Genomic DNA, 12414 nt, shown 5'->3' on the forward strand with positions numbered 1-12414 from the left:
CCTACGGAGGATGTCATGCACCCAAACAGACGGCGTTTGGGTTTCCTACACTCCTCGAACTCCCACAACAAATACAGCGTATTACAATACAGCGTCACACTTTGGTATGGTTTGGTACTATAGTATATCTTTCCTTTAAAAAATATTTAAATGAAAATCAAACAAATAGGTCTATAAAGTGAAATCCTTTGTCTTAAACTGCAAATTATCTCTGTAAACACTATAAACACACCCAAGCTTATATGGCTCTAAAAGCTATGAACACACCAAAGCTTTTAATGATTTCGTTGTATCGATCTGAGCAGGTTGAAAAAGGATGGCAGAAAGCTCTAGGGAGGTCGCTTAGTTAGCTGTTGTTTTGGCTCCCCTGGCCATGGCCAGTAACATTTGATTGGTGTCTCCATAAATGGCTCATCGTGTTTGATGGGCTCCTGCTATTGTGCGTCGAGGGCAGCATAATGCAAGTCATGGCCAATCAGTAACTTGTCATGCCATTGCTTTTGTCCACGTTGAATCCGGCGTAAACTACGCTGGGAGATCTAAACTGCTTGCTCTCGCCCCGCTCGCCATTCCTTAAGCTTTACCTAATCTACTGACCAGCGTCACAGCACTGCAATCAGTCTCGTGATCGATCGTTTTATATAATATATAAAGCATCACTACTGTATATGTAACATACCACAGTATTGCTGAATACTTGATTCCAATTGGACAATAACGGTCCAAGAATATGCATTCACTTTCAACAACGGGACGCCTCTGCTTCTTTACAGTTCCAAATCAATTTGCTACAAATCCAAATCACAATGCAACATTATACCCCAGTTCAAATCAAAGAACAGATCACGTATGTGTATGATGACTTCTTCGGGTCGGTGCTAGTTTCAAAATGTTATCTTGTATGTACTGCAATCAGGTGCCAGTTAAAAGCAGTTATAGGCAGTTTTGTTGCAGATCTTGATATGGACTAATGTGCAAATAGAACTATGGCCATACATGAATTAAATCAATATCGATTGGAAAAGCGGATCAGGGAGTCGGTTGAAATGAAGTTATCTAGGAGAGTTCCTGGTGCAGGCCGAGTGTGTTGCGTTACCATCGAGGTCGCTCTCAAACGTCTCTGCAGTGTTCCACTCTGTTGCCGGCCCTGTGCCGTTCAGTGTAGCTGCAGACACTCGGAAGGTGTACTCTGTACCGCGCTCCAGACCTGGACAAACACACACACCACCAGGTCAAACAAAGCATGCGTAAAAGATCACAACCCAAGGCTTAATAGCAGGTAAACAAACTGGAAGCACGGAAGAACGCCTTTTATTTGCCAAAGGCCTTTCCCAGAATTCACTGTGTGTGAATGTGATATCCGTCTGTGTACGTGTGCGCGCATTCCATGAAACAGAGCAAGCCCCCCCCGCCAACTGAACTATATTACAGACCATCTCAGTAGTGTTTTTCTGAAGTTATTGAGAAAATTATTGCGCATAAAAGCTGTGTATTATATCAATGAAGTGTGCATTGGTGAAGGGCAGTTCATGGAAGGTCTGATATCTTTCTGCAACATTTGAGGGGGCAACGAAACCCTCTAGCTCCATCGATTAGATAGTTCTACAGGTGCTTAAGCATTCTGACCCATTTTTTTCTGGCATGTCCTTCCGTGAGCTTATAGGGACCCAGACTTTTTGATCTTTCTTCTTTGCAGCAATCTTTAATTTTTCACTGTAGGAGGGGATCAGCCTGTAGACTACAAGATAATCTCTCCCCCCCCCATTACAAGGGGACAGTGTCCCCAGAGGCGGACTGGCTTCTGAAGATGCCTCAGGGCTACATCACTTTCTAAATGCCTTTGAATAAACAATCCCTCCTTCACATCTCACCCCCTGCTATCCTCCCAAAATAAATAGATAAAGCAAAAAAAGCTGAATTGACTTTTAAGTGCGTATTCTCTTTGATGCGGCTCACAGCACGGGTCTGACATTGAAACGATGCCGAGACAACATCCAAAATTTATCTTCATTTCTGAGGGTTTCCGTTGCTCCAAATCCATTTTATTTTGGTTACAGTCTGTTTCTTGTCACAGTGGCAAATTAATATCGTGAGGAGTTCGACAGAGTGAGAGAAAGCTCAACAAGAACACAGCCAGCAGCACACAGCCAGAGCCCCCAATCAAAAGGAGCCCCTCAGACACTCCTTGGAGCCCCCAGATTGTAAAGGCACCATGCAGTGCCGCTTAGATGTTCAAAAGATAACGCAGCCAGTCACGCTATGCTGGAACTCCGCAAGATAGGAGTGCATGCCACATAAAAACCTGAAAGGAGCAACCAGTCGGCGTACAGCCTAGACTGGGTGTGTGTCTCTATGTGGTTTATTTGATTTGTGTGTTTTCTTTACCGTCGATGAGCTGGTATAGCTGGGTGCCCCCCGTGGTCTCCGCCGCCTCGCTTTTCCGCGTGCCCTTGCGGTAACGGATCTTGTAGCCCGTGATCTCGCCGTTCTGGGTGCCAGGCGGCGGGGGCTGCCAGCGCACCATGATGCTCTGTGTGGGAGCAGATCACCAAGACTTCAAACCCAGCCAGAGGGGAAGTTGACCAGCAAACACACACCACTCACTACCATTCACCTTCACATGCATACCCGCACGCACACGGTATGGATGTGTGTTTGTGTGTGTGCCTGTTACTGGGGTAATGCTGTTAAATAGAAACATTGTCTCTGCCGTTTAAAAAGCTAGTATACATCTGAGCATGGCCTATTTAGCTTCCACTAACATATTAAGAATCAATAAATAATAATACATAAAATGTATATAAGGCTTTTCCAAATGCTCAAAGAAGCTTCACAATAGCAGCTAAATCATACTAATCAAAATAAAATACAAAACATGAACACACAAACAAAACAGAAAGTTTGAAGGTTAAAAGCAAGGGTGAAAATGTGTGTTTTGAGGACTGTTGAGAAGGATGAAAGAGTGTTGGCATTGAGGATGTCGTTTGGGAGGGCATTCCAGAGGGAGGGAGCGGCTGCAGCAAAGGCTCTTATGGAAAGGCATAGAAAACATAAACACAGGGTCTTGATAGGAAGAAAGTGTGTGTGTGTGTGCTCAGGTGTGGTTTTGGCGCATGGGTGCGGTAACCCCCTCCAGCGATCCTTAAGCAGGCACGCAAGCACTTGCCTAGCTGGTGCTCTAATTCTTTGGTTTGTGTGAAGTTATTACTGTGTGTGTGTCCGGGAACGTGGGGGGTAACTCAGCATGCGGCAAGAGTTAATTAACACGCTTCTCACTGTCTCGCCAACGCGCAAAGGCCTTTGTGCACGTGAAAGCATTCACGTGCACAGCATCTGCAGTGCCTAGGGAACCGAGCGACACGTAGTCTGTGGCAAATGTGTTCAATTATTTTTCCTTTTTCCTTGGGAGGGTTTACGGTCCTAGCTCGTCATGCAGTCGAGGACCTCCCTCTGCTGCTGCCCCCCCCCCCCCCCCCCACACACACACATCTATAAATACTTGTTTAATTGACGAAAATAAATCATGGTGGAACGCGAGAGGGAGGGCAGAAGAAATAAAAGTACACCATGCCCCCTCACCCTTAGATTAGAGCCCATTTAATAGACAAGTGAGTAAATACACAACAATTAGAAGGTAAATCATCCTTCTACTGATTATCCTCCTGCTTAGTTCTGTTTGACTGAGCACATCCGTCAGCTCAATGTGTTTGAATTTATTCTTTGTGCAAAATTAATAATACGAATTATTTTCAAATGATAATAGTATGAATTGCTTAATCATCACACAAAATAAAAACAATATTAGTGATTTTTAATCGACATAATAATAGGACAGCCTATCGTGGTTTATTCCGAACATATACACATGTGAGTCATGATAATCAGTTGGTAAAACTGATTTAAAAGTGTTGATTGCCGCCTTGATAATTAATATTGGTTTGTCCTAAAGGAAGGGAAAGGGAGCCAATACTAGTTATGGCATGACGAAAAACAAACAATTCCATTGCAATTCCAATCTCAGAAGACAACATTATAAACATAAGAGCCTTTGGCCGGTGTAGATCTGCTCAGTTTTGCGCACCAAGCGCAATTGACTTTCTACACCGACGCATGTATCGTTGCTAGTTTGCACCCGCCATATAGCTGATTTCCCCCCGCAGCAAACTTGCGCCTTCACACTTGCGCCCTGGGAGGCGTGTCGGCAAAAAGCAGAGGCGTGTTCCGGCGCTAATGATACATTGTGCTATTTCACTGATTGAAAAACTAATTGCACCACTGACCTGCAAATACCTGGTCTAAGTGCACTAGCGGATAGCGCAGTTGGTGTTGCCATTCTGACGTACCATGGCAGTTCGGAACTGCAACATAAGCTTACACACCAGTAGGGTATACACAGTTCAAACATGTAAACGATTAGCCTAATTGAAATATTATGATGTGGATTGTGGAAAATGAATGAACACTGTTTTAGGCTATGCCATGTTTTAAAATAATAATAATAATAATAATAATAATAATAATAATAATAATAATAATAATAATAAACTCGAGCAAAATAGGCTATATCCCAGCCTTTCAAAACAAAATCTCGTTTAAGGGTCAATTATAATGTTGGTTAAATTATTTGGGAAAGAACAGCTGATACAGCGGTAATAAGTTGTACTTTTAAAATAATTCATCTGCAAACCCTGTACAACAAACACATATTTTCTTGACACAGACATTGTGTATTGAGTATTTGATCATGAGAAAACATAGTTTTACCACGAGTGAGGGTTTGAAAGAAAACTAAACAAAACACGCATCGCATAATACAGTCCATGGCAATGAATATTAACGGGGGGACATGCATATTATGAACACAAGTCGTTGACGATAATGTATACAATACTCGAAATGATGTTTGTTAATGTATTGCCGCATATCATTAAATAGACCCACAGTTGCGTCCACAGGACCGCATAATCATATATGTGCCAAGTTCTCTTTGACGAAATTTACATGACTCAGTGTTTCTGAAGTTGCAGAAGAAAACGCTATTTCACACTTGTATGCCTTGCATACTAGACTCAAGAAAAAACAATAGCAGCACCTGGGAGTCGGTGCCCATGCATCCTTGACTGACACATTAAGAATCAATAAACACCTGAATAAAATCCCTGGAGGTATGATCACGAGAGGGAAGTGTATACATGTGTGCGTGTTTGCTTGATGAATTATGCGCTCTTTTTAAGTTTGTCGTTAAAGACACTTAAAACTAGAATAATTTTGTTTACCAAAACAAAGAAAATATCACAAATCTCAGCCTCTGGCCAACCAAGGCTGGATGGAAATAAAAAGGCAAGCTGTGCTGCATCGATCCTGACCCTTTTCAAAATACTAGGAAAAATGTGGTGAAACCCCACTTTAAGTATCTATTTAGAGTTAAGCCTGAAGTACCTTTAGAGAAGATTGATACAGAGGCCAAAGCTTTCTGCTGTGTGTGTGTGTGTGTGGAGATTTATTTTCTTTGTATTTGTACCACGTTGTTCATTTTAAGGTCACCCTCATATGTGGAAATCAGTTGTTTCCCAGCCAAAGCAAGTCTGATATTTGACATGAATATCTGGTCTCTTGAGGTGACCAGATAACTCTCCCGTGATCCAAAGGACATACCTTTGAGTTCTGCACCTCCAGGCTTAGGTTCTGAGGTGGTGAGCTTGGCACTGCAAAAGGAAGACATTTGAGTCGTTCAATGACATTTCTTGCAGCAGGCAACACATCCAAGCATTGCCATCTTGGCTGAGGTCAAATCCTCTCAAAATCTGGCCCTAACTCACCATCAGACAGGGTTCGCACGTTCACGTCCTGGGTGGAGACACCAGGCCCATGCTTGTTGTAGGCCACAACACGGAAGCCGTACTCTGTGAACTTCTTCAGGCCATTCATTGTGTACGACAGGGTGTCCGTTTCCAGGTCCTGGGAGACACGCGGGATACACGCAGACAGACCGAGACAGACAGCCAGAGAAAGAACAAGAGACATACAGACGGACAGAGAGACAGACATTCAGAGAGAGAGAGTGAGAGAGACAGTAGAAGGTTCTGAGCTTTCAGGCTTTAGGTCTCATGATAAATGTGCAATAACCAATTTTATGTATGAAGATTGAACTAAAATCATGTTTCTTTTCTGTTGTAGAAATCTTTTTTTTTTTGCTTAAATGTCACCTTAAAACGGAGTGCAGCCAATTGCACAGCCAAATGCTTTATGACATTTGTGTTGTACCAATTGGGCACACGCCAAATTACAGAAAGGACTAATTTATTAATGGCCTCTTTTCTCCAGACATATTCCTGAATAAGCCAAGCTATTCTGATCAACCAGACATCCACAGCAATCCAATCACACCTCACTATGTTAAGGTCAACTGAACACCCATGACAGCACTCACACACACACACACACACGCACACACACACACCCCTTTTCATTTCATTTCCCCCTGTGCATTGTCCTTTTACTTCTTCTTCCACATGCTCCCTTTATCTTCTCAATTCCCTCTCTTCCATTTCCATGCTTTTCTCTCCCCTCAGACAGCAGCCTTAATAGTCCCATCTCCACTGTCTTCCTCTCAATCCCCTCCGCTGGTCACACCTTCAATATCCAACCCTTTCACTTTCTTTAGCCTGATCTCTTCATCATTCTTTTGGTTGTTTTTTATACCAAAATAAGAGTTTAGCCTTCTTCTTTCTCGTTCAGGACTCTTTCTTCTCTTTCCCTCCTCACCCTTTGTTCCTTGTACCTTATCCTTCCATCTCCTTTCCAATCTCCATTCAATCTCCCCCTTTCTTCTCTTCATGCTCCATTATTCACGTTGTCCCTCATGCCCCTTCTGCCTATTCATCCATCCATCCTCATTTCCCCCATAATCCCTCTTTACTCCTCCTTCATCGGCCTCCTCACTCTCCATCATTCTTCCGTCTCTTATGTCTCCCCCCCCCCCCTTCTCTGAACTGTTTTCACCCCCCTATATATCTATCTCTCTCCCACCATCCCTTCCTCCCTCTCTTCGTGGTTCTCTTTTGCAGCTTGTCACCTATCTCCTTTATCATAAGAACGGCCTTTTAATGGCTTGCTGCAATGGCCAAAGTGCCAACCCCCCCCCCCCTCCACCACAGACGAGATGCTTGCAGCGCAGGCTTCCAATCTGTGAAGCAATGCCTCGGTGGCACTGCCTCGACTTTGCAGTTGGTCAGATAATGTGTGTGTGCCCTGGCAGCAGGTAATGTAATCCGTTGGAGGCACTGTGTGTAAACAGATTTCTTCCTTGGGGAGAAGCCCGGCCTGACAACCTGGGCTGTGAAATGGGATCAGTGCCAATTGATAAATACATCTCCTTGACTTATTCACATCACAAATGATGCGGCAACTTCTGCTACCCGTTCTGAGAATGACACCATGAGAACTACAGCAGTCAGCATCTAATATTTATAGCAAATGTATGGTAACAATTATTGGATGCAATGCCGTGGCAAACATTTCTGCAAAGTTGTTGTTTACAGACACAATTTCAAAAGTCACTGACACAATTTCAAAAGTACACCAAAGTCACATAGTGTGGGTTCCTCTTCCTACCTCCTCTGTTCCCAGGGATTGGTCGGTGTAGTAGAGCTTATAAATCAGGATCTCTCCATTGCCGGTAAGAGGCGTGTCCCAGCTGAGGGACACCGAGGTGGGGGTGTTGGCGACTGCTTGTAGGCTGGGGGCGGGGCCAGGGACCTGGACTGGAGGGTCCAACAGACATACAGGAGGTTGTCATTTAAACGGCGTGCAACTATTCTATCTTCGTATACGGCTAATTCACCAAATTAAAAAGATGCAGACAACCGCTCTAAATGTGTAGAATCGACACATTTGTCTTTTGTAATCACCTGCTTCTGTCAAATAAGTCCATGGCTGTAAAAGAGCAGAAACCTGTTGATGTTATCTGCTACCACAGATTGAATTAGACATGAGAGGAAAAGAGGGCTTTGGTTTTCCACTCTTTCAACATTAATCATTAGTGTGACTGCCTCTGGGTGTGTTTAGACGTAGGACATCCCCGCTGGCCTCACACCACCACTTCATGTTGATGTTTATTGCATTAGGATTGGCTAGCAGTGAATATTAATATGGCTGCATGCCCGCCGTTACACCACCAGGGCAGTGGACTGAAGGACTACATTCAATGTGAAAACTCATAGCCAAGTCTATTTAATATGCTTCCTTGGCTTGAGTTGGAAGTAAAATATATATATTTTTAACATCTTAACAGTGATTATTAAAATAACAAACTCATTTGAAGGATAGCATAGGTGTGAAAGTGAATAATGTTTGTGTGTATGCACAAAATACCAAATGTATTTCCTTTGTTACAGGTCTTGACTCATTTGTCAGACATGAGTGTGTGTGTGTGTGTGCTTGTGTGCACGCATGGGCTACCTGCTGTGTACATGGCTAGATCTAAGAAGCAGGTCAACGGTTTAATCTTCACACACTCACTGAATGTTTCACACAACCAATCCCCCTGCCGCATGTGAATATGCTCATGTGTTCCTTTACCTCCTGCTTTGAGTCTCCTCCTGTGTGTGTGTGTGTGTGTGTGTGTGTGTGTGTGTGTGTGTGTGTGTGTGTGTGTGTGTGTGTGTGTGTGTTGGGGCATTTCTTTGACCTCTGACAAGGACACAGGCAGGGGAAACCGTCGGCTGGCCTAGAAAATGACAGTGACTGATCTGTGGTACAGTAGGGCCAAACCCTGTGTGTGTGTGTGTGTGTGTGTGTGTGTGTGTGTGTGTGTGTGTGTGTGTGTGTGTGTGTGTGTGTGTGTGTGTGTGTGTGTGTGTGTGTGTGTGTGTGTGTGTGTGTGTGTGTGTGTGTGTGTGTGTGTGTGCGCGACCACCCTGCCTCGACGGCGCTGGGGAATACCCTGAACAGCAGCTTGAAACAAGGCTGACTATTGGCAGCATCTTAATGATGAGGACGAGTAGTTAAAACTAGGGATTTTAATCCCTAGCTAAAACTAGGGATTCTACTGGAATAGAAAATCATGCTGATTGTAATGCGTGCACGAATGCACACACACACACAAACACACCAAATGACACAAAGTATACATGTTAGTAATAGCGCCAAAGACAAAAAGCGGGTTGGTCTGTCAAGTCATGGTGGCCTACACACTGGTTGACTGATGGGCGACAGGGGGTCACACATTACAAGATGTTTCCCTAGGAGGATTCGCTGACGACTCTGGCGGGTCTCCAAGCTCACGAAACTCGCGGGAATTGCCTCTACCAAAAATGGACGTGGCCAGAAGCTAACGATCCAAGGTGTTATCGCCCTGATTTGAAGCAAAAACAACAAGGAGGAAAAATAATAGCATATGGCTAGGGAAAGCAAGAAGCATGGCGAAAGAAACGTCTGTTCTACATAGCGAGTTGGAGGTAAATAATTACCTCCGTAGAAAACGTAGGTACATTATAACCTCCACCACACAGGTTATGATATTTAACCTGCCAGATAAAGCTGACTAGAAAATCTGGCGACAATCGTAGTGTGATTCAAGCATTCGATGTGGCAAAAATATCCATGTGTTTCTGCGAGTGTGTGTTAACTCTAGGGATGCAAACGATTACTCATCAAGCAAAATTAATAATGTAATGGAAATTAGCTGACAAATGCATTATATGTTATGTTGATCTGTATTGTGTGCATACGTTTGTAGCAGGATACATAATTAGTCAAAAGATGTTGCAGTTGCGCTGTCAAAGAAGGTTGTTTGTGGCCGTTTGTCCGCCAACGTTTAGTAGCTGGCCCAGCCAAGTTCCGGTGTGGGTCAAAAGCACATGGACCGCATCAATTAAGATTAGAACTTTGTCTTCCACATCTGTAAATTAGCATTTTCTTTAGCAAAAAAAGAAATTATATTTAAGAAACACAAAACGAATACCTCCGTATTGCTGAGATTTGGAGACATCATAATTTTGGGATATTTCTTCAATTCCTAGTTTACTCCGGTGCTGGCAAGGTCTTTCTTTGAGGGTTTATTTTTTTTCTCGGAGTCAGCCTCTATCGGCAGGCCCCGTTCACCGAGAGAGCACATGAAGCGAGCAGTTGTGTCGGTGGTGTTTGTGGGCCTCACCTTCGGCCTGGGTGGCCACGGGCAGTGCGGCGGAGCTCTCCCCGGCGCCGTTGCTGTTGTGGGCAACCACCCTGAAGCGGTACTTAGTGTCAGGCATCAGGTTCTGGATGGTCACCTGCATCTCACCAGGCCGGCTGGTGTTCAGCACACGCTCCCTGGGGTGATAAAGAGCACACAGAGAATTGTATTATGGTGCATTCATATATGTATATTATATATTTATATAGAATAAATAAATGGCGGGCACACACACACACACACACAAACACACACTCACACCCTTACGCACACATGCTCCCTCCCTCCCCTTGATTAGCAACAAGGACAAACACGTAAAACAAGGACACGCACATAAATAAATGGCATTGTGCTTAATTTATCACACACAGGCATGTAGAAACACAACTGCAGAGGTGGTTACAAGCCACTCTGCCCGTTGTGAGCGCTATGGACATGAGCCCCCTAGTCCCTCAAGACAGATGAGGAGCTTGTACATTATTATAGAACTGCTCCAGCTTATACATCTGTCCTTTTGCGCTCAACTATTTGAGTCACCAGAACCGAAACAAAAATGAAAATGTTCACCCCTGAAAATATATCCCCTACAGAAACATAACCAAGGCAGGCATTTAAAATGCACACCTTAACATCGTTAACACGGTCCGGTTGTGGATTTCGGGATCCACTGACTCACATGTGGCTACCAGAAAAGTAACCACCTCATCTGTACCACTTAAAGTAAAGACGCCATCGGTCTTGAGAAACAACTAGCATGCTACTCACGTTAGCAACCCTCCTTAACACTTTCCACATGTGTTGCTTCTGTCAGCAGGACATGTGTGAGGTGTGTGCAGCATAGAGGGTGTCCTGTTTGTAGCGCGGGCCTACCTGCTGGTGCCCTCCTGGCTGTAGAACACAGAGTAGGTGAGGTCGTCGCCGTGCGGCTCGGCTGGCGGCCGCCAGGTGAGCTTGATGAAGCGCGTGGAGACCAGCGACGCCACCACGTCCCTGGGTGCTGAGGGGGCGGGCCCCATGGGGTTGGCCACACCTCCCGCGCCTGGCGTTACATGGTCAGTAGTGTTAGGAGTCAGTGGGGGGGGAAGGGACGAGGGAAGGGCAACATCTATAGGGCGCCCGAAAGGAAGAACAAGGGGGGAGGGGGGTGGGGGGTATAGATGGAAATGACAGTGACATGAACAAAAGAAGGAGAGAACAAAAAGAAGAAAACAAAACAAAATAACAAAGAACGTAACGAAAAAGACCTTTGGTATGACAAACCAAACCACAGATATAAAACAGCTCTACGGCACTACACAAATCTAAACAAACAACATGGCACAGGGCCAGACGTACACTTCTACACATGGCACTCTAAAGAAAGCATACTAAGAAGCACATCATATGCTAGATGGTTAACACACTCATGTTGTGCCTAACCATTCAGTTAGACTTCAAAATCATAATGATGGGCTACTAAAAAGGACTACAGACACATAAGTTAGCTACCAAAAGACACAGCTTAGGAAAATACTTTTGATTCTAGATGCATAAGTGAAAGCAGTCTTTCCCAAACATTACGAAAAACAAAACAACAAAAAACACACATTCAAAACATATGACGGCGCTGTCACACCAAAATTGTACCGTGGCGAAAATTTTCGAAACATTATGTCATCATTCAACTCGATTGTCCGTTGCCAGGCAGGTTTCATAAAACATTTGCGCTCATCAAGACGAAGTAACATAATACAGATAACACTTGTTTTTACTTTATATTTATATTGTATTTAATTGTTTAATCGAATTAAGCTAGTAAACTGAGGGTTTAAAGTGTATCGTAGTTTATATTTGTATTGTATTTAATTGTTTAATCGAATTTAGCTAGTAAACTGAGTGTTTAAAGTGTATGTATGTAGTCCAGCTAGCTTGTGTTAATTTAATTTAGATAATAGACGTCATCGTTCAACGCAATCGTCCGTTGCCAGGCAACGTTCGTTCGATCATCAGTTGCCAGGCAGGTTTGGAATTTTCGAACGCGGATTAGGTAGGCGGTACAATTTTCGCCTCCGGTACAATTTTGGTGTGACAGCACCACTCACCTCCCACGATTCTGAACATTGATATTTTGTTAACCCAAGTCTTTTTAAGTCACTTTCCTTCCCATCGCCCATCTCTAGCAACAGTGACTGCCCCCTCTTTGAACAGCTCTGGTTCCAGAAGTAAATGTCCATTCATTTTCAACATTGACTTTTCAGAAA

General features: G+C 43.9%; 1 protein-coding gene across 1 annotated transcript in view; it reads right to left on the reverse strand.

The window, feature by feature from the left end:
- Positions 1 to 12414, reverse strand: part of neo1a (neogenin 1a) — a 157931-nt gene that overhangs the window by 21293 nt on the left and 124224 nt on the right. Inside the window, exons 8-14 of the mRNA XM_056607650.1 lie at positions 11045 to 11279; positions 10157 to 10311; positions 7615 to 7763; positions 5820 to 5958; positions 5656 to 5705; positions 2386 to 2530; positions 1097 to 1207 (exon numbers count right to left, since the gene is read on the reverse strand). Of these exons, the coding sequence (XP_056463625.1) occupies positions 1097 to 1207; positions 2386 to 2530; positions 5656 to 5705; positions 5820 to 5958; positions 7615 to 7763; positions 10157 to 10311; positions 11045 to 11279 (984 nt within the window). The remainder of the gene's footprint in view (positions 1 to 1096; positions 1208 to 2385; positions 2531 to 5655; positions 5706 to 5819; positions 5959 to 7614; positions 7764 to 10156; positions 10312 to 11044; positions 11280 to 12414) is intronic.

The sequence above is a fragment of the Gadus chalcogrammus genome, chromosome 14, assembly GCF_026213295.1.
Source record: "Gadus chalcogrammus isolate NIFS_2021 chromosome 14, NIFS_Gcha_1.0, whole genome shotgun sequence".
In the NCBI taxonomy this organism is placed as follows: Eukaryota; Metazoa; Chordata; class Actinopteri; order Gadiformes; family Gadidae; genus Gadus; species Gadus chalcogrammus.